Raw genomic sequence first — 25868 nt, 5'->3', positions numbered from 1 at the left:
TTAATCTTTCTAATAACCTATGATTTTTTGGTTCTTTGGTGGTAAAATAGTTTTTTCTTTTTTTCTTTTTGCTAAAATACTTGTGAATGTTTTTATTATTTTTTTAAGTTTTTGGGTTGGATAGTTGTTATTTGGATGAGGCTAACTAGACTTATCGAAGAGAAGAAAACCCTAAGATTTTAGAAGGACATCCAACTACAAAAATTAAACATATAATAACTTTAAAAAAATATATATATTTGTTTTGGACCCGGGGGCTCGAGCCCCTTTGGGCCCCACTTAGGTATTTCCTGATTATAGATAATGCACAATTATTATAAAATTATAGTTTTTTTAATATCCAAATTTTATTATATAATATATACTTTTAGTTATTTTTTTTAATTTTTTTTTATAAATTTAGTTCATTTCTCACAGATCCTTATACAAGATTATACAAGACTCTATTTTTTTCCCTAGACCCATTTAAATATTTCTTTTTATCAATTTTCTCTTTCTAGTTTTTTTTTTGAATAATATTTAAATATTTCTTTCTAGTTTATTTATTCTTTAATGAGTAGGATAATTAATTTCATTCTAAGATTAAGAAAAAGTTGGTACCACCACCCGTTCATCACAATTAGAAAGAACGGTACATCACTCTCAAACATTTTTTTTCCCTTTATAGCATTGATGGGAACTTTTTTTTTTAATGTAAACGGTAGAAAGAGTTTATAAGCCGTATGAAAATGTACATAATATATTAATTAGGTGAAAATACCATTTTAGCCACTAAAGTTTGGGGTTATTGTCATTTTTTTTTCAATGAGGGTTAATTATTGTCAATTTGATTCCTTACATTTTGTTATTATCAATTTGGTTGTTGTTATTTTCAATTTTAAATCAGTTTTTCTTAATGAGTTGATGGTAAAGATTAAATTATTGCAAATTGAAGGTAATATAAATCAAATTGACAATAATATAGGTAGAGAGAGAGAGAGAGAGAGAGAGTAAATGTACAGGAAACTGCTTGGAAGGACTCCCACAATCCAAATGTTCCCTACCGACCAATCAAAGAGTAATTTTCCAATAACTCTTCTTTCTATAACCCGGTCATCATTCTCGCTGGCCGCTTCCACGAAAGTTCCTAATTCTAAGCCAAGTTCACACTGCGGTCTGCAGGTTGCTGTGCTGCGTTCTAAGCCAAGTGCAAGCCTTTGATATCTGTCTATATAAACTTGTTCCTATCAGTCCATATTTCCCATACCAGCGTTGCCTACACCTCTATCTATTCATCTTTCTAGAGCTAGCTCTACGTTCCTTGCCATAGGGCATTCTTCTTACAGAAAGTAAGACCTCATAAAGCTCTGATAACTCTCTTTCCAGGTTTCCATTTTCCTTGCACTGCAACTTCCTTTGTAACTTTTCCACAAAAAAGCTTGTTACTTAGTTTCCAATGGCTTCCACTGGCTCCGAAAAACCCTCTTTACCTGGTTCGAACTACGTTGTTTTTCTCAGTTTTCGGGGTGAGGACACCCGCCATAGCTTTACAGACCATTTATACATGGCATTTACATTGAGAGGCATTGAAACCTTTAGAGACAGCGAAAAACTCCAACTAGGACAAGAAATTGCTTCTGAGCTCATACAAGCAATAGAAAATTCCCAGTATGCAATCGTTGTTTTCTCAGAAAAATATGCCGATTCCAAGTGGTGCTTGGATGAACTTGCTGAAATTATTGAATGCAAAAAAAATAAGGGACTTGAAGTGGTGCCCGTCTTTTACCATGTAGATCCCTCCGACGTACGGAACCAGACTGGGCCATTTGAAAAAGACTTTGACAAACATCAGAAAAATGACAAAATCGACAGAGAGAAGATCCAGAAATGGAAGGATGCTATGAGAGAAGTGGGGAAATTATCCGGCAAGCATTTACTGCCACATCAAGGGTAAGATCGTGGTTTTTTATAGTAGCATTTTTTACACTGTTACACACACGTGTAAAGCATGTGCATCTTGTATAAAAAGTTAGGTCTATTTTAGTGTAGGAGTCTACTTTTTCTATCTTATTTATTTTTCAAAATACCATTCATCAAATTATCTATTTCACACAATATTTCATATTAAATTTTTTTGATTCTTTTAAATTTTTTTCTCTTTCTTTCGAGTACAAAAACTAACATTTCCTCTCTTCTTTCATTTTTGAGATATATAAAGAAAAAATAAAAAACTAAATACAAAATAAATAATATGAACATAAATTTACATGGTAACTATAATGGCTATATATTTTTACATGGCTTATGAGTTTACATTACTTGACATATGTTCGGTTTGTTTCGATAATGAAAATTTTTAAAAAATGAGTTATTTTTCAAATAATATTTTTTATAATGTCATCTCATTTTGTAGCATCCTTAAATGAGTTAAAAAAAATTTCTTTAATTTTCTTTATTTTATTTTATTTGCTGTGAGGTAGAGCTGTTTTCAAAAAAATTTAGTGAAAACAATTTCTAAAAATAATTCATAATTTTTCTATCAACTAAACATAGATTTTCATTAACTTATTTTTTCCTGATGTTACAAAATATTAAAAAACACAAAAAAATATTTGCACAAGTCATTTCAACCAAACAAAGCGGCAGACGAATTTTGGACTTGATTAATTAAAATGTAGTACTTTTTTTTTTATTATTTTACAAGCAACTATAACTGTGACCCTAAGTCATTTCAACCAAAATCGTACTCTTTCAAGCGTGTGTAAATGTGTATTAGAACTTTTATTCTTTTTTATTTTTTTACTTTATCTGCAATTTGTGTCACTTGTACAGTTGTACCACCCAGTCAAAAAAGCTGTCTCATTTAGAAAACTTTTTTTTAAAATTTTTTTTTGAAATGGTAGAAAACTTTAAACATAAAGAATGAAAAAAAGATTCCTCTCATAAAAAAAAAAGAATGAAAAAAAGATATAATAAAAGTAAAACTAGGTGAACACAAAGATATATATAAATATAAAGAATAAAATATATATATATATATATAATAATAGTAGGACTAGTATTTCCAAAAAAAAAAAAAAAAAAAGTAAGGCTAGGTGAATACTCTATGTGTTTTCATGGAATTTTAGTATTTGGCCCAAATTCATCTTGGCCCCCTTGTATGATCCTAAGCCCAAACATATAACAAAAATTAGACCAACGAACACCAAATTAAACCCAAACAACAACTTGAGCAATGTCTAAACCACTTCAAAAACACTAAGATCTTATTCTAGACTAGTTTTTGTTCTCGGTTTTCCAACATACTACATATTTAGAACCTAACAATCCTAATTCAAGATAAATTCATGAAGAAGTGAAATTTCTTTAGGATCTAACCATGAAAAGAGTTATTTATAGCAAGTATAACATAAATCAAATTTATACAATAATACAACAAATAAAAAAGTCCTATGGATCTTAACATAAATAAAAGCTGTGTATAAATTGCTCACATTATATAAATAGCAAAGAATAAACTCAACATCACAAATAAGACATGTAAGTTGTCGTGTCCTGTGTATTGTCCCAGCAGGAAGGGTCACACTTATATGGGTTCATCAATGAATATGGAGATTTATCAAGTATGACTATTTTTTTTCTTTTTTGAGAAGAAGACAAATGAACTTCATTAATCAAACAAGGCTAAATTGCCTAAAGTAAATGAGTAATGTTTTGTAACACATCTTCCATCTAGAGCAGGAAAGTAGGACTTATATGTTGGATTTATAGAAACCTCAAGAGGAATGAGTGTTATTTATATAAATGTTGTTGGGACGAGTGTCATCTCAATAAATCTCAAGGAATGTTGGTTTAATTAACCCTAATTTTTAAGTATTATAATATATGATTTGATGTGATTTTGACATGATCTTATATAATAATAGCTAATTTTAATGTGAATGTTTTGGTGACAATAACTAAATGACCGATTGTTATATAATTCTAAAACTCTCATATATTGTACCAAATATATTGTAATTTTGCATGGAATAATATTGAACATCAAGTCACAATTTATGTCATTTTTTGTTTTTTGTAGTTAACAGTAACTTATTAAGGGCGACAATTGAAACAATTAAAACAGTTAATGATTTGGTGTACAATACAAACAAACAAAGAGAAAGATTCCATTGTTTAATGGTCAACAAGGCTATTTAGTCGGCTCTTTTATTTTTTAGATTTTATTATAATGATTTTTTTGATAGATTTAGTAGACTTGTTAAAAAAAATACTAAGAACACAAAAAATAATATAATCCCTTTTACTTCCGCATCAAAGGCAAAATCGTGGTTTTTTTTAGTAGCGTTTTTTACACTTTTACACGCGTTTAAAGCATTTGCATCAGCTTGTTTAAAAGTTAGGTCTATTTTAGTATAAAAATTTACTTTTTTATCTTATTTATTCACTTTTTAAAAATTTTAATATCAAATTATCTATTTTACAAAATATTTTATTTAAAATACTAATTTTTGTTAATTTTTTTTTAAAATTTTTTCTCTTCCTTTCTCATTGAAAAACCATCATTACCCTTTTTTTTTTCTTTCATCTTCAAGGTATATAAAGAAAGAATAAAAATTTAAATGTAAAATAAATAATGTCAATATTTTATTTTTAAGAAAGAAAATAATGTCAACATAAATTTAGTATATATATATATATAAAATAAAGTAAGGCTAGGTGAATACTCTATATGTTTACATGGAATTTTAGTATCTGGCCCAAATTCTTCTCGGCCCCCTAGTTTGATCCTGAGCCCAAACATATAACAAAATTAGTCCAACGAACAACAAAAATATAGTTTTTGTTGGTTTCATATTTTAATTACCAAAACAGCTATCATTAAGTGGTTGAAAAGTAAAAAGTAGGTTTCAAAAAAAAAAAAAATAGTAGTTAAAAGGTAAATAACAAAATTTGAAGAACAGAATATGTTGAGCTTAAACTTGTCAAATTAAAAAGATACAAAAAAAAAAAAAAATAAAAAAAGATGGGAAGTGAGGGGGGGGGGGGGGAATGATTGAAGAAGAGACAGTTATCTTTTGAAATCGAACCATAATTAATTACATTTAAAGCAGTGAAGGAGTTAATGAAATTTATAAAAAAAATAATTAGGCAAACTAAAATTTTAATGAAAGAAAGAGCTTCAAATCAATTTTTTTACTAGCATGTAACTCTTTGTATATAAATATAGACGCATTTAGTTACAAACTTGTAATTAGATTCATATTAAAGGTTCTTATCTAATTTTATGATATTACTTTCTATAATTTTTATCAATTCTTGAAAAATCTTGTAAGGATAACATTTGCAAGAGATGTAAATTACTCATTATTAATTGTACTATTTTAGTTAAAAGAAAATAAAATGTTGTTTGCTGAATTATCTATATGCTTAATTAATAATCTTTCTTAACATAATTTTTGTTATTGTCATGTATGTAATTTATTCCCTATTTATAGTTTTCATGTAAGTTACGAAAATTGAGTTATTATGAAGATATAATGAAAAGGAATAGGCAATTTTTAGAATATAATACGAATTTTCATTGAAATTTATCCTTAAATTAATAATAGTTTTTTTATATAACAAAATACGATAGGCGTTTTTACCCTTCTTCTTTCTTTTAAAGAAAACTTGGAATGGTTAAAATGAGTGGAACTAGCTAGTTTTTACTGGGCTTCAAGTAGAATTAGTAGAAGTGATCATTTTATGGCTTGACATAGTTCTGAATAGGTTAGAAATAATTTAGGCGATTCACACAAAATTAGAGTATGTGAAATCTAATTGTTATGATATTTGGCACAAACTTAAGTGTAATTAGAATCTAATTAGCTTCTATCCTTATTCATATGCATGTATACATTTAAAAATAAACATAATTAGATGCATATTAAAATTCTTACACAAGTTTAATATTATTCTTCCTCAAAAAAAAAGTTTAATATTATTAATGGTCATTCCTATATTTTGTCAACTCTTAAAAAATCCTTGTAACAATTTTATTTGGTAAAACATGCAAATTGTTCATTATTGTTTATTTTATTTTTGAAAAGACAAGAAATTTTTTTGGTTACTTAATTTTTGTTATTGTAATGCAATAATTTTTTTTTTTTGTTTTTTTTGTGTTCATTTTCAAATAATATATGAATAACCCAGTTTTAGAGTAGGATATACGTTTACGTTAAAATTCATAATTTGTCCAATTATAATTTTTCAAGGAAATTTGAATTAGTCTTAAAAAGATTAGAAGTGGTTTTATATGGGATCTACATAAAAGGGGTTAGAAATAGTTTTAGGTGGACTTAAAATAGTTTTGAATAGGTTGTAAGTATTATACATTCAAAATTTTACATATACATATAATAAACTTTTACATGTAATGACACTTTAAATTTAAAATTTTACATATATGTATAAATTTTATTCTCAAATTCATGAATTTACATGTAACGACACTTGATGCAAAATGTGAGACGGAATGAATGACTTTTTTTTTTTTTTTTTTTTATTAAATTTTTTATAAGTGAGAGATGGAAGACAGTTGATGCAAATTGAAGCCTCCTTTCCTCTCAAAAAAAAAAAAAAATTGAAGCCTCCTTTAAAATATAGAGACTTGTCAAGAAATTAGTGAGAAATTAAAAAGGAAACTTGGCATCAAATTGTGGGCAATTAAAAGGATACTTGGCACAAAATTGGAGTTGATTTAGAATCTAATTTCGATTCTAAATTGAACTTTCTTTTTAGCTTTCATTTTAATTTAATATACATAATGATTTGGCTTTTTATTGAACTTTCACTTTAATATATTATACACTAAACTACATTTATAGCGGGGAGGGGCCTAATGATGGTTGTAGTAATTAGAAAAATAGGTAATCCTATTTGACATAATTCTTTCTATTAAATAATAAAAAGAATACTCCTTATCTTTAGTCCTTTTTTGAACCGTAAACATACCTACATACATGTTCATGGTGACATACTGAATCACAGGATGGTAGAATCATGATAAAAGGCTCATATTTAATTTTTATTGTGAATTGGATAGAAAAGAAAGTTCACATCTGCCATGTAATACAAGATTTCATACTGAATCATATAATTAATTTTGTGCTTTTAAGACTCTTTTGGAGTAATTTTACTAGAGTAGTTTGGGTTGTTGCTTTATCCTAAATTTTCGATAGCTTATATAATCCTCTTCAGTAGTTTGGGAACACCATATTTCAATTTGGTCTCTAACCTTTTAATTGTGTCAATTTGGTCCTTAACATTTTCAATGTTGTGTCAGTTTAGTCCATGTCATTATCTCTTGGATGAAAAAAAAACTGATGTGTTAAACAGGATGATAAAAAATTATTTTTCCTGTTACACGAATTGGCAACAGTACCGCCACATAGATAAAAATAAACTCAAATTTCCTTTTTCTACGCGAGTTCATGTTTGAGAAAATTCTAAAATCGCTTATCCTCTCTCTAGTAAGATTAAATCTCCCTAAGGGCTAACTCAACTAGAAAAGAAAAAGAAAAAGTCATGATCTTCCTTGATTTGTAAAGCAACGATGGTTAAAATCTAGGTCTAGGGAAAACAATTGGTTCATACGGAATAGATAAGTATTTTGGTTTCTTAGTTGGATTTGTTGCAAGACTTTTACATGTTCATTGCAAATCTAGCTTGTTGACTTAAATTTATTTTAGGGTTGTTAACATCTGTCTAATGATTAGTTTGTGGCTTACTGGAGAGTCCTTGGGCTGCCTCTACTCTCTGTCTAACTGGAGAGGAAGAAAATAAAAACAAAGTTTAATGACATATATACTTTAATGCAGCACCCAAAAAAATGGTCTAATCAAATGTATTGTGAGTCTTCAAATACGATCTGTAGCAGTTTGGTGGGTTGTCATGTTTTTTATTAGTGCTCGGATTGTAGGTCTGATAATCCCAGAGAGATTGTCAATCCAAAAATGGCTTGGTCATTGCTCTCTCTCTCTCTCTCTCTCTCTCTCTCAAATTGGGCCTGTTCAGACTCAGAAATCAGAATACTGATACTTGGATTCTAACAACTAATCAAAATTTTTTAAGAGCTTAGAGGCTGCTAGAAGATAGGTTGCGTTTCCTTCGCTTCTTTATTTTCCATGATGTTGAATTGGATCTCATGGTAATTTGGATAGTCATTAGATAATTTTGCATGAGAGTGAAGATGAGGGAGAACCAGAGAAGAGAAAGAGATATAATATAAGAGAGAGAGAGAGAGAGAGAGAGGGAGAGAGAGAAAGAAAGGTATAAGAGAGAGAGAGAGAAAGAAAGGGATTTTAGGATTACATAATAAAAATGGTAAATTACATAATTGGTAAACAAAATAAAATAAAAAAATTACCAATTACATTTATTTGTCCCAATTTCAGTTTTAACCTACTAAACTTAATGCCATAGATTCAGATTCACAGTTATTGTTCTCTCTTCTTTGTAGGTCTGAGGCAGAATGTATCCAAGACATTGTGGAAGTGATATTAAATAAATTGGATAATACCTTCTCAACACATACCTTCTCAGAACTAATAGGAATGGAATCCCGAGTTGAGAAATTGAAGTCACACTTAGCTATGGAGTCAAATGATGTTTGCATTATAGGAATTTGGGGGACAGGAGGAATGGGTAAGACAACTCTTGCTAGAGTTGTTTATGAAATGATTTCCAATAAATTTGAAGCTTGTAGTTTTATCGCTAATATTAGGGAAGAATCTATAAAATGTGGTTTACATAAGATACAACAAATACTTTTGAGGGAACTTTTGAATTATAGAGATTTGGAGGTGCACAATGATTATACTGGAGTTTCCATGATACAAAGTAGGTTACGTAACAAAAAGATTCTTCTTGTTCTTGATGACGTAAATGATTTAGAGCAATTGAATAAGTTAGCTGGGGAGCGTTGTTGGTTTGGTTCAGGTAGTAGAATTATGATAACAACAAGAGATAAGCATTTGTTGGAGTTGCATGAAGCAAATGAAATATATGAGGTTGAAGAATTGAATCATGATGAAGCTCTTAAACTTTTTAGTTTGAAAGCTTTTAAAATGGACCATCCAATTGAAGATTATGGAAAGCTATCTCAAGATTTTGTAGATTATTGTAAGGGGCTTCCGTTGGCCCTTGAAGTTTTGGGTTCTTTCTTGTTCAAAAAAAGCATTGCTGAATGGAAAAGTGAATATGAACAGCTCACGATTGAATTTTGTGACAAAGGAAAAATTCTCAATGTGCTTAAAATAAGTTTTGATGGACTACAATCAAATGAGAAGAATATTTTCTTAAATATCGCATGCTTTTTTAATCACAAGCATTTAGATTTTGACATAAATATACACTATCTTGGGCTTTATCCTGAAACTGGATTAAGAGATCTCATTGATAAGTCTCTCATTAAATTGCATGGAAATCAATTGTGGATGCATGATTTACTACAAGATATGGGCCAACATATAGTTTGTCAAGAGTGCAAAGATCCTGAGGAACGTAGTAGATTGTGGTCATTTGACGACATCAACAATGTGCTGACAGAAAATACGGTAAGGGGTTATTGAAAGAAACTAATAAGCATATATCTTATTATATTATTCAACATTTTTTTTATAAATAATAATGGAGTTTAAATTATATTAGTCTAGTAATTATACATTTTATACTAATCCCTCTTGTTTTTATTATTAGGGAACAAAGAAAATTCAATGCATAGGACTAGAGATGCATGAACCAAAAAATGTAGAATGGAATCTTGAGGCCTTTTCAAAGATGCAAAATCTAGAATTGCTTAAAATTTGTGGTGTTCAACTTATGCATGGTCTCAAACATCTTCCTAGTAGCTTAAGAGTTCTTGAATGGAAAGAGTACCATTCAAAATCGTTGACATCAAGTTTCCTATCAAAGGTAATTTAGGTACCCTTATACTACTTTTTTTTTTTTTTTTTGATAATAAGTTTGTTTGTAGAAGCTAATTGTTTTACTCTTTTTTTTTTTCTTTTTCTTTTTTGGCTTTTAACAGTGTTTTGAGAATTTGAAATTCAATGCTCTAAAGCTTACTGAAGGCCCAGACATCAATAACGTCCCAAATCTTAAGAGTTTGGTTCTTGAAAATTGTATAAATTTACGTAGGATTCACCCATCAATTGGAATTCATAAAAAGCTTACTATTCTTAATTTAGGATATTGCAAGAACCTTACAAGTCTTCCAAACAAGTTTGAAATAGAGTGTCTTACGGAACTTAATTTTACTGGGTGCTCGAAATTAACAGAAATTCCAGGCTTCGGGAGAAACATGAAACGTGTACACAACCTTTATTTAGGTCATACTGCAATTACAACACTGCCCACGTCAATTGAGCATTTGACTGCCCTTGATACTTTGTTTTTATATGGTTGCAAAAATCTTGTGCATTTACCTAATACCATTTTTAATTTAAAGTTGGTTAGAGAAATCTGTCTCCAGTTTTGCACAAAACTGGATAGACTGCCAGAGAACCTAGGGAATGCCGAAAGTCTGGAGGAGTTGGATTTGTGGGAAACTGCTATAAGAGAGGTCCCTTCTTCCATTGGTCTCTTAAAACATCTTCATCGGCTAGTATTAACAGAATGTAAGGGGTTATCATCTAATAAATCGAGGTATGAGCTCCTCCCGTTTTATTCAAAGCCAACAAGTCCTCAACCCCCGGACTTGCTATTCTCTTCTTTATCTCTATCACCTGCGTCTTCTTTGACCGTCTTGTATTTAAATGACTGCAATCTCAAGGCAATCTCCAATGATATTGGTTCCTTATTCTCTTTAGAATTGTTGGATCTAAGTCGAAATGATTTTGTTTGCCTTCCGGAAAGCATCATTCGACTTTCGAAATTGAAATGGATGTACTTGAATAATTGCACAAGTCTTCGATCATTGCCAAAGCTTCCATTGAATATTAAACTCGTTGAGGCAAAAGGTTGTATCTCACTGGAGATGTTACCAGATCCATTAAAACCAAGCGATTCATTGGAACCATCTCTCAATCTTCAAAATTGCTTTAAATTGGCTGACAATCAAAGCTGCACAGACTGGTTTATCTCAGGGATAAAAAAGTCCCTCTCCCTCTCTCCCTCTCTCCCTCTCTCAGTCCTAAAAAAGTCATATAACATTGTTTTTCCTGGAAGTGAAATTCCTGAGTGGTTTAGCCACCAAAACATGGGGAAAGAAGTGAAAATAAAACTACCTTCTCATTTGTGTAAGAACGTGGGAATTGCTATTTGCGTTGTGTGCCCCACGCTTGCCTATTCGTTGATAGCCAATGGAAAAAGAATTTCTATTGCCATTACCTCACGTAATCAGGCTTCATCAGATCACCTTCAGCTAGTCTATGTGACTCCTCAATTCTTCAACGAGGAATCAAATAAATTTTTGTCGGAAGGTGACGTGAATGGATTCAGTCAGATTAGCATTAAAGTTGAAAGCGTGAAGGCCAAAAAATGGGGGTTCCATATGATATACAAGAAAGACATAGAAGATCTTGACATGGATGTTCTCCATCATAATTTCGACAGTTTGTCAGTGGAAGTGGAAGGAAGCTCTGATTACAATATGGCTGGACCCAGTGGAGAAGGAAGCTCTGATATGGCTGGACCCAGTGGAGAAGGAAGCTCTGATTGTGAGGAGTCAAGTGAGTCTGATTGTGAGGAGTCAAGTGAGTCTGATTGTGAGGAGTCAAGTGAGTACGGGGGCTCCGATTGGTATGTATATTATAGTGAAAGTGAAAGCTCGGATTATTAGTCAACATTTTTCCCCAGTAAGTCACTGTCTTTCCTCTTAATTCAAGTTCTGTTGGTTTCCGCATTTTCTTTTTCTTTTACTATACATTTATTAATGGATTGCCCACCACATGTTTGACTAGAGTTGTAAATGAGACTCCTAACGATTTGACAACAAAACGGCAAGAAAATGCTTTTGTTGGTGTTTTAAAAGCATGCTTTTAATGTGATTAAAAGTGAGTAAACATCAAAACTGGAAGTTGCTGCCAAATCTCATCTTAAATAGACATATCTTTTTCCTTTGCATTTTCTTAGCAAGACTTTTTTTTTCCCTATTCTATTTTTTCCTCCCCAGGCATTTAGGAGCTTAACAGAATATATATAATGTCAAGTTTGAATGGAAAGGGTGCTGTAGCCTATCACATGTATTGCCTCCATCTGCAATATAATCACCTCATTTATCTGTGATATTAATACTTTAAAACTCATTTTATAATTGCTCTTTAATTATGGAAGTGTTTGACATATGATTATTGTTCTTTGGCTCTTGATATTCTTGAAATTTTCCAGGTTTTTTCAGATTAAACTTAGATTTGTAAACCCCACTTTACTTGTTATTGTCGTTTTGATGCATTTCACCTACAATTTAAGTTTTGTCACATTTTCTTCATTGTTTTGCCATTTTAGCCTGATTTATTACATCTCATAGTAAATTGATAATATACCTTTATAGACATCCTAGTATATACATACGGTTCCAATTTTTTTGCATGTCAATAAAGGGGTGTCTTATGAAACTGTTTAGTTTCTATAAATGTCGTGGCAGATGTGCTACTCAAAGATACTTTTAGCCCGGGTGGAATTCTGGATACGTTTGAAAACTCTATAGCCAAAATGATTCTGAGAGAATTTTACAAATTCATGTTTGTGTTACTAACAAGCTCATAAGGTCTCATTTTAAATCTGGTGCTTATTTGGTTGAAAAGGATACTGGCTGTTGCTTAGCAGAAATCGTAGAAACCATGCCTGCAGGTCCTTTTTTGATCTCACTAGCACAACCATAAGTGAAGACCTTGAGCATTGGAGCCATTTTGTAGGTTACAATCACCTTCTAAAATTATTGTCATTTTTTGGAGGATTTTATTGAATTTTCTTCTTGTGAGGGCAGAATTGAGAAGACTTGTGAGGACTTTTTTCCTGTGTGTCGAAGATGCAGAAACCTTAGACCTTATTTTTTTCCCTTGTCATCTAGAGAAATCTGGTTTGGTTTGATCTGTCCATTAGAACTAATTTCATTCAGCCTTACTTGATTCAGGCATGGATGAAGAGAAATCAGGGCAATTTAGAGAACTTAAAGTACTTCTCGTTGTCTTTTGTCTCTATCTTATGGTATATTTGGACTTATAGGAACAAGGCAACCGTGAAGAAAGAGCCTTTCTCTGCCACTAATGTGGCCATGTTTTTTAAAAGTTTGTTTGATTTCAATGTGCAGGGTAACTAACAGTTCAAAAAACAAAGAAAAGCCTCAACAACAGCAAGAAAAGCAAATCCAGACCTTTAGAGAGGGTTCAACTGCAACCAATCCTGTTGGAGGAGAGTTGCAAGGGTAGGAGATGGAAATTGCGGGGATCCAATTTCTTTTTTAAAAATAGAGAATATGCATGTCCATAGCTGCTTGTGAGGAGTCAAGTGAGTGATTAGTGACCTGAGATTTTTTCATTGGAAGGAATTTTGTGAAGTGACCCAGAAGGTTGATCAACGCTTTTCTCTCTATCGCCCGTAAGTCACCATCCTTCTTAATTTGAGTTTTGTTGGTTGATGCATCATCGCTTTCCCTTTCCTTTGGCATATACTTGTACTCTTTTGGGTTAATTTTAACTTCAAAAAAGTTTCTTGCTAGCTGTACCTTAGTTAATTATTAGCACTTATTCAAACTCCCTTCTGGTTTGTTTAATCAAAAAACACAAAGCAATACTCCTAGCTAATTTGATACACATAAAAAAAAACAGAGTCTTATGAAATAAACAATGATTAGGGTCATCTTGGTTTAGCGATTGTGTTACTTGTTTGTGCTAGTTGCCCCCTTGATGTTGGATCATTGGACTATTTCATGAGGTGAATCTGTCACATGGCCAAGAGACAAAAAGATAAGTGCAGTCCGTTGTATGCTTTTTAATTTCTCTTGTCATTGTTTTGAAATTTTTCAAGGTGCAAAAACAATATATGCATGCCACTGCAAACATTACAATCAAAATTATTTTTTATCTCATTACATATTATATATGTGAAGTCATGCATAGATTGCAGTCAGAATGATTAGTCTAGCTAGGGGTAGCATCTAGCTTCCTCCCTAGTTGAAAGTTCTCTAAAGTTGTGTACTAACCTTCAACCATAGAAAATGCTTCTTTTTTTTTTTCTTTTTTCTGTTTAAGAGAACAGCTGCGTTTTCTGTTCTAGTTCTTGTTCCTTTTATTTTTGATTTGCTCCGAAAATTCTTATCAATTTAAAGTATGACAACAGTTATATAACTTTTCCCCACTCCACTTGCTATTAGCTAAAAGACAGTCAGGATTCCAATTCTAAAATGTACAAACTTTACAATCAAATGTAGTTATAAAATTTAAAATCTTTAGCAATGAGGAACTTGATAATAACTTTTATGAGGAATTAATTTGGATATTTAAAATATCTGTAAAGAACAAATCATTAAAACAAGTTCTTGATAATCCAAATATCAACATTATTGACAATTGATCGTATCGGAATAATTAGTCTTCCTACAGGTTGTGTCTAGCTTCCTCCCTTGTTGAAGGTTTTTTAGGGTTGTTTACTAACTTGAAACCAAAGCAGATGCTCTTTTTCTGATTAAGAGAATAACTGATTTTTCTATTCATTTCTTTTTATTTTTTGCTTTTGCTTTTCTCTGAATTTTTATTATTTAAAAGTACGACAACAATCATAAAGTTACTAAAATGACTTGTATTAGCATGTTTGAGGACATTGTTATTGCAATTCTCATAATGCAACAATCTTTAGAATCAAATCATTGTTAGTGACAGTTCAAAATTTTCAACCATGAGGAGCTTGACCATAACTTACCGTAATGGGGATTTAATTTTGATATGCAAAATTTCTTCAATGACCAAGTCATTACCATGTTCTTGATATATCCAAATAATTGTCATGTTGTTGGCAATTGATCAGTTCATTGATCAACAGTGAAAGGTCTGCATCAGCAGCAGTAATATTCTTGGTGAACTGCTTAAACTATCAGCATTGGGAACCTAAGCTTGTACCTATATATTAATAGATTTGCCATCACCAACTAATTGAGAAGCTCTCACAGGAGACAATCTTCAAAGTTAAAAGCATTTAGTCCAATTTTATGCGTCACCAAAAAAATGTTGTGAATGACTGCATATTACTCAATTGTTAGACCTGTCTTGTCAGATCTGTGATTTACCACAAGAGAAGCGCGTTTGGATCTATTACTAAATGACCTTAGCCATCTGATGCCTTTATTCAATGTTGGGAAATCATCAAAGACTTCATCTTCCCATGTAATGCTTGTGAAGAAGAATTGGTGAGACCTTTATAATATTTGAATTTCATTTTTAAAGTGTCATATCTTTCTTCCTTTGATTTCTTATTTAGATATTTCTTTTGTTCATTCTTTCTTCTCCTTCCTCTTTTACTTCAGAGATTTAGGAGTTTAATAGGTGCCCTATGACATATCTTTTTTCTATTGTGCTTTCTTATATATATAATTTAGTAGACAGGTACTACCACATGTAAATGCCCCGTTACTTTTTAATAGTAATAGTTTAAAACTCTTTTTATACCTAGTACTGCTCTTTAATTGTTTAAGTTTTTACCAAATAAATTTTGTGCTATTTCCTCTTGATGTTCTTGAAGTTTTCTAACTTTTATACCTTTAACTCTAAATGAAATTATTGACTGAAATTTGTACTTACCTATATCAGATCATGAGCAGGGCAAAACTGTTCATGCTCATTTCACAGGATAAAACAAACCAGAAGACTTGATCTCCATAGGTAACTTAGCTTGGCTACCCTATCAAAGTGACTCAACTAGAATTAGAATCAAAGGATAACGGAAGTTAAACCTGAGCCTACAACAAACTTAGCCATAAATTACTAACCTAATTCTCTGGTGCATATTCAATCAGGCAAGCAACTGTGCAGAAAAGGTTGTAAAATAGAGAAGCTATCCTGCTTTGATTGGTAAGCCCTGCTCTAATTGTTATCGTTGTTTTGATGCGTTACATCCAGAATATAAGTTTTCATATTTTTCTGCTTAGTTTTGTCTTTTTAGCCTGATGTATTGTATTTTGTAGTGGAAAGATCCTACAGTTTTATTTTGATGTGTTTTGTCTAGAATTTAAGTTTTGTCATGTATGTGTGTGTCAATCTTTTTCAATAATAAAAAAATATTATTTTGCTAAGTTATAAAAACCTTACTTTAGTAATCCCTCAATCAAGTCAAAATAAGCTACTAGTATTAATAGGTATTTAAACTTATCTTTACACTTTGGCTTGAAAACAGGACCTGATTAGAGAGCTGTACTCTCCAGAAGTAGCTGCTCAAATTTTAGCTATCTCAAGCTGTGGAGTTACTGATAAGCTGCTATGGCCTCATACAACACAACATAGTGAGTGAAACCAAGTGTCTTATGCAGTGAGGAAGACAATTTCGATTGTTCATTCCTGAAGCAAGTCTTGCTTGGGCTGTATAACCTCAACACAGTGATGTTTGAGGGTGCAAAAAAGTGTACTTATCATGTGTTAATGCTCAGTAAAGCTTTGTTTTGTAGGTATGCACAAGCCTATGATGCACAACATGTTGATTAGAGTAACTACTGGAGAGTTCCAAGGGGAGTGTGTCCAGTTGTGGAGGGATGGCAAGTGTTGCTGACAGTTGAGGGGCACTGGCAGAGCAGATGCAAATGGGGTTGTTTTGCCTATGTAGCTAAATCATGGGCTGGCAGATAATTTTTCAGCCTGTTCCAGTAATGCCGTATGCAAAAAAGTGAAAGCTTACTGTTTGAGAAGCATATTTTCCAGGTTGTTCTGGTTAGTGGAAGATTGGAGGACCTGTGGAAAAGAAGAAGGTTCCTTGGCAACTTGGTGCGTTGATTGAAGAACACAAGTGCAAGGAAGTTGGAGAATGCCAGTGGTGTACATTTGCTGTGTACAGGAGTCACTAATGAGGTTAGAGTCCTGGTTAATTTTGCTTGTAACTCTTTTATGAACATTTTTTGGGCTTGTAACTCTATTAAAAGAGAGTTAACTTTAGCAGCCTGGATAATATATAGCCAATTTGTTTCAATGGTAGGACTTTAGAGTTACTTTCAGCAAAAATTGTTCATGTTTAGTTGATATTCTCCACATGTTAATAGATAGTCAAAATTGCCAATGAGCTTTGTAGCTCAAATGGTATTTTCTACCCCCCCAAATTTTATACCCACAGGTAATGCTAATGAGCCTGAGAGTTGGCTTGGAATGTCAATCAACAAGGCTAGTCAAATTTGGATAGCATTAGTAAATTACCGTTTCTCCCAAAAGTTTAAACTGTTAAAAAATTGTGAATCTAATCATTTAACCATAATTTAACACTTCCCCTCACATGCAAGCTTAAATCCCTTCCTAAAAAGTAGGGCCTAACTTGTGGGTTTTTTAACATTTTAAATTAAAGATAGAGTAGAGACAGGATTGAACTAAGGATTTCGTGCTCTTATTCCATGGTTAATTACATATTCACCCAAAAACATAATAATTACTTAATTAGTAATTTATCAAACATTTACAGGAGAAAAATATTCGTATAGTTGCAAGTTGCAACTCAAGAGATATCTATAGCAAAGTAGAAAATTACTAGATTATAAACGAATCTAGCTAAGGAAGAAGCATTGCCTTGCAAGGCTTGCATTTAAAGCAGATAAAAAATAAGCTCACATTTCTCTCAGCATCTTCATCGTACATTTTGTCACAGTGAAAGGTCTGAACTATGTACAAAAGGGCAAAGATTAATAGCAACATCACTCAAAGAGATCAAAAATTAACAAACAATGCTGTTATGTATAATCCTATATGGTGACATTTTTACTTTTACCTCATATAAATGTAAATGTTTTGCTCTAAAATATGAAAAATCAACAAACTATTCAATGAAAAGAAATGGAACCAATGAAGTCACATCATGAGAAGGCATGAAATAGATTAAGTTACTATTACTAGATTTATTGGACACCCTTTCATTAATTGGCATGTTCAGTTTTTTAAAGAACAATGACGTTATTTGTAGAGTGATCCCATTATTCATTTTAAAGAGGCATAGTTGTTAGTTTGAAAGGGTAAAGATTCTTCAGTTGATGTCAAAGCAGCTCTAATATCAATGATTTTGATGTCGATTACAAACTTTGCTTGCTCCTAGCTCTTACTTTTTTTTTCCCCAAAATACTTTACTATCTTCATTTTCAGTTTTTAACTAAGCAAGTCACCCTATCAGTTTCGAATGTATGATTAAAGAAAACTAAAGTAATATGACCTGCTTGAACACTTTCTTCAGCTACTTTACACTGCTAATACTAAATTAATTAGTGGATGTATTAGTCATAAAGTTTCCAGATTCTACTAAAGCATTTATGCGTGATACATCATGATGGAACCTTGATTGTGAATAGATAGAAAGAAAGCCATACAAATAAAAATAAGTTTATAGCTTTTCAAAAAAGTAAAACGAGTAGGACTTTATATAGCTGGGCACTAGGAAATTACACAAAATGTGTAGGAGTAATTGTCATCAAATTTGCACTACATTACTAATCCCAAAAAATGAAAAAAAAAAAAAAAAAGGTTTTCATAAAAGCATGATAAAGCATATTCATCCCATCACCACCAACACCAGCAAAAGATTTTGATTCATTAGAATCTACTCATGCATGTGTCTTACTCTCTCACATGTTTGAAAATAGTTTTGCCCCATTAGTTAATCTTTCTGAAAAATGGGTCAATGCAAGGTCAACACAAAAATTTACACTTTGACTTGGAACACAGGACCTGATTAGGGAGCTATACTCTCCTGAAGTAGTGTAGTGGTTGCTCAAATTTTAGCCACCCCTCTCTCAAGGTGAGGAGCTACTAATAAACATATATCGCCTCAATGTAACACATTTTGATATCAAAATTAAGCTACTGTTGAAAGTGGGGGAATTCAGGTAATGGATTCTCATTGGAGGGTCATAGCTCTTAGATGGAGACATCTGTGAGAATTGAAGCTTCCTTTGAAGTTAATAATTGTTATGTGGGAGTTTGGCATGAGGAATTATTGTTTAAAACAGAATAGTGAAATGAAACATTGTGAGTGATAGTAATTGTGTGAGGAAGAGGAAAATTTGGTTCATTTATTCTTGAACTGCAATCTTGCTTGGAAGGTATTGTTTGGATAGATTTGAGCCTTAGAACTGAGTTCATTTCTCCTTGCTCTTTGAAGCGGTGGTTGGCTCAGTGGATGGAGGATCCAAATTTTCAAAAACAGGAATATATTATGTTCTCTAGATTGATGTTTAACGGTGCAAAATTGCTTCTAAAGAAGTGCTAATGCTTTGTTTTGTAGGTCTGCACAAGTCTCTAATGCACAACAAGCAGATCAAAGTAACTGCAGGAAAGTACCAAGGCAGGTGTATCAAGTTGTGGAGGGTTGTAGGTGTTGCTGACAATTTAGGGACGCTAGCAGAGATAGTGTGAACGGGGTGGTTTTGGCTTTGTAGCCAAATCAAGTGCTGGCAGGCTGTTGCAGTTCTTCCATATGCAACCAAATGGCATGCAGCTAGATGCCCCTGTTCGGAAAGCATTAACTAAGGCTATACAGCTTGGTTTTTGTAGACTTGTTTCCATCATTTCTAAGAGTGGAGGAACTCCTTTTGAGAAGAAGGTTTCCTTGGCAACTTGCTGTGCTGATTGAAGGCAACAAGTGCATAGAAGTAGGAGAACATTAGTGGTTGTATATTTTGTGCATAAGAGAGTTGCTACAGATGTTGGGGTCTTGCTGTTGCTTCAAAGTCTTTTGAACATTTTTGGACTCTACTACCAGCCAACGCTTCAGACATTATTTTGTATTATAAACCATACCCAAAAAGAAAAGAGAAGACAAAAAGAAAAGTTAAATTAACACCTTTTCTGGACTAAAGCTAGTTGCAACTACATGCAATCATTAACATTGTAAGACATCATATAAGAGATTCATGTCTTTGCGTGAAAATCATATTCATCTCTCCTTTTAGATTCAAATAAGAGCAATTGAATTAACTATCTAATGGTTCTGATTGAGTAGCATGCTTTATTTTTTTTGGTGCCCTACAAATGGATTGTTCTGTCAAACTTCTCTCAAATACAGAAATTGAAATTTCTCTTCCTTATGTAAAGGTTGTTATATACTTCGATTGTTTTTATTTTTCCCCACGATAATGCAAAATATTTCATGTGTCTTTTGGGTCACATTAAAATAATTTTTTAACATAAAAACTTGGCTCAAATTGGCTAGAGGGTAATGATAAGAAGATAAATGAAGTTTACAATGACATACATTTTGTTTGTTAATGGAAGGTTGAAATTTGCTTAATTGATTTCCAATTTAAAAGGATCTAAGCAAAATCACCTAGTCTTTTCAAGCAAAAAAAAGGGTTAATTTCTGCCATGCTGCAAAAACATGAGCATTTGGTTTCATCCAAGGTTAGGCAAAACATTTTAAGAAATCTCATTAGTACTCGTTCTTTTTTTTCAATAAATATCACCAGTTAACTTATTGAAACTCTCATATAGCTCATGATGCAATTCCATTTGCAAAGTCAAAAATTTTTATGAGGGGGTTCCACTGAATTTTTAGATTACATTTTCAATCTTCAGATATTATAGATTAATTTTAAACAGTTACATCTAAAATCAACAATAAGCCTTCAACTGCCTTCTAAATCCTACCCCCCCCCCCTTCCCTTCCTTTTCCTTTTTTATTAATCTCTTTTCAACGAACGCGACGAGCTTTCTCTTCCTGTCCTATCCCTAACGATTTTTGGGCATTTGCTATACCTTTTGGATCTGCAATACAACAAATCACATAAACTACATTACAAATCGAAAAATCAGCTATTCTATAACAATCATCAATGCATTAATGGAAGGGGAACATGTCAAAGGTTTGATCACATGAAACAATATATATATATATATATATATTTTCACTTTCAAAGAACTTGGGTGCAATCATGAGACCAAGTTAGCTATTGTTTGAAAAGATCAAACCAAAATATAGACTCATGTGAAATGTCTTTACCAATTCTGAGTTTAAAAGTTTTGCAAGTTAAAATACTTGATTGGACATTGAAAATCTCTCTAAACCAGTTGTATTCCCTGAATTTATATTTCTTAGCCCTTCTAAAAGATGTAGGAGCCAAGCCCATTGTAACTTCCAGTAAAGTTATAGACTTGATAGCATATGCATTGAAAAAAGGTTCAGACGCTCCACAAGCATACTCATTATGCTCCAGAAATTGCATAACTCTAGGTTCAGTGAAACAAATAGATTACTAGAAAATGAAAAATAAAAGAGCCAGAAGGAGCAAAAACAGAAGCTGCAGAAGAGCTACGTTTTGGTTCCTTATTAAAACTCAAAAAGGTTGGCTAATTAAATTTGGAATTTTGAATTGTGACTATTTTTATTTAGTATTTACGTATTTTTTTTATTTCACATATTTTAGATTTATATTTGTCAATTCCTTTCTCTATAGAGATGAGGTGGGTTCTTTCTAAAATCCTTGAGAGCTCTTTCTCTCTTTGTCAATGGCAAATAAGAAATTAGGGTTTCTTGACTATAAAAGAAGAGGATTATGTGGGCAGAAAGAGAGGGTAGGCACGTACTACTACAGAAGAAGGAACAACAAATTGTAAGACCTTTCTTTTATTCTGCACTTTTATTTAATTGCTTTTCTGAAATTTAATAATTTGTTTAATTATTATCATTGAAATTACATTTTTATCCCACCACTAACAACCCATAACAACCTACCTAAAGTAATCAATACTCACCAAAAAACTGCGTGAAAATGCAAGTGAAGAAGTTCAAGTTGCGGGAAACATTGTAGGCCATGGCAGGTGGAAGAGGTTTCACAATGGTGTCAATGCTAAATACTCGTTGAAGAAACTGCATACACAAAACTCAAAAGAAGTATCATATCACAAACTCAATTATGAACGGATTTAGATGCAAAATTATACAAAGTTAGCAGATGGAAGAAGAAAAGAGGAGTAAAGATATTATTGAGAGCCAAACAAACATAGATGTAAACTGAATAAATTTTTTTTTTTATAAGTAGATGTAAACTGAATAATTCCAAGCAGTGAGTGATGGATAGGCTATAAAAGTCTCAAGCAACAGAAAAACAGAACATGAAAATAAAGACTATATCAATTAATTGATATACATCCTACAGACATGCCCTTGCCCATAATAACAATGTGGATATTGATGGCATTCACACACACACACACACAAAAAAAAAAAACCCTCAATCAATTTCAGTGATCTACATCATAGAAGGCACAAATATGTAACCTCACTTCACAAAACTGAGGCTTCAACCATATTAAGAATCAACTATATGAAGCTTCAATAATAAGAAGCTTCAACCTCATGTTAATTGCCCTACCACTTATAACAAAAGCTTAAACAATTAAGAAATAGTAGATTTAATCATCTAACCATTATTACAACACTTTCTCTCACAAGTGGGTCAATACTCCCCTTTAATAAGTAGAGCCCAACAGATTTGATTGTGAATTTTTTTTAATCGAGAGGGTAGAACAAAGATAGGGTTAACTCAAGACCACCTCATTTGATACTATAATAAACTATCAGATGTCACAAAAGCTTAAACTGTTAGAAAATAGTGAGCTTAATCATTTAACTATTACTCTAATTGTTTGAAACAAAATGACCTGCCATGTTCTATCAACTTGAAACCCTATATTGGGTAAAAGTTCTCATCCACTACAAGAATAAATTTCTTCTTTCTTTCCTTCTGCTTTCAGTTTTCCCTGCTGGGTAGAAGTTATCAACCACTACTACAATGGGTTATCCCCAGTTGTATTTCTAATTTGGCGTATTATAGTAATACTGAGGTTTTGAGTAGTTTAACCCAGAGATATCATAGAGTTGCAACACATTGGCCAACTGGTAGGAGCTCACATTCCCCATTCATCCTTAAACAAATTAAAAATCTCTCATATAACACATAACTCAAATCTATTAAAGCACACAATTGAGAACAACCAGGAATCCCCCAACAATGCAAAAGGGTACACTATTAATGACAAAGACATGAACTTTAAACAACCAATAGCAAGTAATCAGGAAACAAAGAATTGGTTAAGCAAAGATACACAAATTAAACCAAGTAATCCAGAATTTTCTCAACTGGGTAACCAAAGAAACACAATTTAAAGCAAGTGGCCAGGAAAATAAGAATTGGGTAACCAAAGAAACAAAATTTAAAGCAAGAAATCAAGAATTCTCTCAACTGGGTAAAGAAAAAAAAAACCAAGAAACAAAAATGAAAATCAAGAAAATAGAGACCTGGTAGTTACGTTGAAAGCTGTAGCGAAGCTGGGGGTCAATCTCGACGAGGGAATCATCATCGTAATCGTCATGGTCGTGGCGTTTGGACTTGTCTTTCTTCTTGCGAGGCACGTGCATCACTGACTCGGCTCCAGGCTGCTGCTTTGTGACTTTGAGCTTCGCGTCTTGGAACTCTTCAGTGGCTTCCTCTTCGCCCCTCCATGGCGCCGATGACATCAACTTCTTCTTCCCAATTGCCATTTTTATTCAATCGGAGTTTACACAGAGAGAGAGAGAAGTGCAGTGTTGTTTGTTTAGGTGATAAGGTTTGTGTTTGGCTAGGTGGGTTATTATTGCTTGCATTCTATGTTAGGTTAAAGCCCATTCCTGTTTAGTGTAACCTTTAAATAAAAGGGAATAGTTATAGTCTTTAAGCTTCATGTTTGGTTAGGGGCATCTAATTGATGAAGTTTAATGATTTAATATTACAGATACAACAATTTTCAAAATAGTAGACTTGTCAGGTTTTTATTGATTCTTACGTGGGTCCTATTTTTATTTACTTATCTAGTTACTTTGACAATTGCAAAATTTTTTGTACATTTTGGACTTGTTGTTTTTCATGAATATGATGTTTTGGAACTTTAATGCATGCATATGTAACTATAAGTATACCTTTAAATCTATAAGTTCCTAAAAAAATACTAATCTATAAGTTCCCCCAAAAATGTGAGTTCATAATGATTGCTTAGGTCAAGTCACCAAATTAGTTTTTGGTGTAATAAGGTTTTGGGGGAATCTAGATGCACTTTAGTATTTAGATTCCCCTTAAGCTATTTGCAATAAAATATGGGAATGTATCTTTTCAAAATTGCTGTAATTGTAAATGTTTATTTAAACCAAATGATTTGTCAATGCTTGTGCAACTCAAAATTGATGGTGCAAAAATGGGGAATGGAGATCTAGTTATTTTCACATGTTAGCCCCTATAGTGTGTCCAATTCTTGGAGTTCCATGTTGATTAGCAATGTACCCATATTTGAGTTTATATGCACTATTATGCACTTCTCTTGATATCTTTTAGACAAGAGACCTAGCTTTGGCATATGGCCTTATCTATACTATACATGTGCTGACGTGCATCCTATCTTGTCTCTCACAGATGTGAATTTGGTTCAAACTATTCCGTTTTGCTTTGACTCATTTATCTTTCCTTATTTTCTAGACTTTTTGCTATTGGGCTTTTTATAGTCATCTGTGAACATTAGAACCTGAGACAGGAGCCTGGAAAACACACATACATTTTTTCAATGTATTTTACCTATAATAATATATATCGGTTGGTTTCAGTTTGGTTTTGTGTAATAATATATAGAGGTCCATAGCTATCAAAATATATATATATATATATATATATAGGTCCACAATAAATTATTTATTTATTTGTTATTTTTTTTATTCAAGTTGGGCTTACATATATATATATATATATATATTTCTTGATTAATTTATTTTAAAATTATTTTAGTAAAACTTAAAATGATGCTGTTAATAATATATATTTAATAAAAAATGACCGATAAACCTTTCAAATTACAACCACATAAAACGTGATTAAAAAAAAAAAAAAACAGGGCAGCAGCTTGCAGGTCCTTTTATTAATCTTATTGGCACAACCATAAGTGAAGACCCAGAGCTTTGGAACCAGTTATATAGGTTACAATTACCTTGTAAAATGATTATTGTTCCTTGGAGAATTTAATTGAATTTTCTTATTGTGAGGGCAAAATTGAGAAGGCATCTAATGACTTAGTTCTTTGAGTCAAAGATACTGAAAGACCATATTTTGTTTTTTTTTTTTCTTTTCGTCCAGAGAAATCTGGTTTGGTTTGATCAGTACATTAGAACTGATTTCATTTAGCCTTATTTGATTCAGGCATTGTTGAAGAGATGGACAAAGAGAGGGAGATTTGGGGATCTTAAAGTACTTCTCATTGTTTTTTTTTTTTTTTTCTTCTCTCTCTCTCTCTCTCTCTCTCTCTCTCTCTCTCTCTCTCTCTCTCTCTCTCTCTCTCTCTTATGGTATATTTGGACTTATAAGAACAAGACAACCATGAAGAAAGAGCCTTTCTTTGCTACTAGTATGGTCTTGTATTGAAAAAGTTTGATTTCAATGTGCAGGGTAATGGAAGTAACAAAGAGGTGGTGGCAGAGCTGATGGAGGACATTCAGATGTTTAGGAATAGTTGAAATGTTTGGGTTCGGACAAATGGACAATCATCCTCTGGCAGAGCCTCAATCTCTAGCAACCATTGCTCCTTACTTCTTTATGAACATTAGCTTCGATAATACGCAGTGCACTCTCTTAATCTTGTATATTTTTATTCTACTGTTGTTTTTATTTCTTTGTAATTTGTATCATTATATCATGCCTCAAATCCACCACCAAAATCATTAAT

General features: G+C 32.2%; 2 protein-coding genes across 13 annotated transcripts; one reads left to right on the top strand and one right to left on the bottom strand.

Annotated features, from left to right (window-relative positions):
* The first annotated feature begins 1161 nt into the window (after window positions 1-1161).
* On the top strand, window positions 1162-20116 carry LOC115960252 (TMV resistance protein N-like). 12 transcript variants are annotated; one of them, XM_031079049.1, is made up of 12 exons: window positions 1162-1929; window positions 8483-9578; window positions 9721-9936; window positions 10052-11647; window positions 11729-11819; window positions 13274-13387; window positions 15232-15364; window positions 15765-15836; window positions 15971-16025; window positions 16348-16453; window positions 16603-17012; window positions 19417-20108. In XM_031079049.1, exons 1-5 carry the CDS (start codon window positions 1436-1438, stop codon window positions 11801-11803), a joined length of 3477 nt encoding a protein of 1158 aa, XP_030934909.1. In that variant the 5' UTR covers window positions 1162-1435; the 3' UTR covers window positions 11804-11819; window positions 13274-13387; window positions 15232-15364; window positions 15765-15836; window positions 15971-16025; window positions 16348-16453; window positions 16603-17012; window positions 19417-20108. The 12 variants fall into 12 exon arrangements, 1 of the variants encoding a protein (XP_030934909.1); XR_004085126.1 differs by lacking the exons at window positions 1162-1929; window positions 8483-9578; window positions 9721-9936; window positions 10052-11647; window positions 11729-11819 and adding an exon at window positions 12804-13137 and having other exon boundaries at window positions 16616-17012; window positions 19417-20116; XR_004085127.1 differs by lacking the exons at window positions 1162-1929; window positions 8483-9578; window positions 9721-9936; window positions 10052-11647; window positions 11729-11819 and adding an exon at window positions 12850-12874 and having other exon boundaries at window positions 16616-17012; window positions 19417-20116.
* A 693-nt stretch (window positions 20117-20809) lies between these two features.
* LOC115959196 lies at window positions 20810-23766 on the bottom strand. Its single transcript, XM_031077512.1, has 3 exons — window positions 23428-23766; window positions 21882-21996; window positions 20810-20894 (listed from the first exon to the last, which is right to left on the bottom strand). The coding sequence occupies exons 1-3, from the start codon at window positions 23668-23670 to the stop codon at window positions 20821-20823; spliced, it is 432 nt and encodes a 143-aa protein (XP_030933372.1). The 5' UTR covers window positions 23671-23766; the 3' UTR covers window positions 20810-20820.
* Window positions 23767-25868: the final 2102 nt, after the last annotated feature.

The sequence above is a fragment of the Quercus lobata genome, chromosome 9 (genome assembly GCF_001633185.2).
Source record: "Quercus lobata isolate SW786 chromosome 9, ValleyOak3.0 Primary Assembly, whole genome shotgun sequence".
NCBI classification, from domain to species: Eukaryota; Viridiplantae; Streptophyta; class Magnoliopsida; order Fagales; family Fagaceae; genus Quercus; species Quercus lobata.
This window is presented reverse-complemented; position numbering and strand designations above follow the sequence as displayed.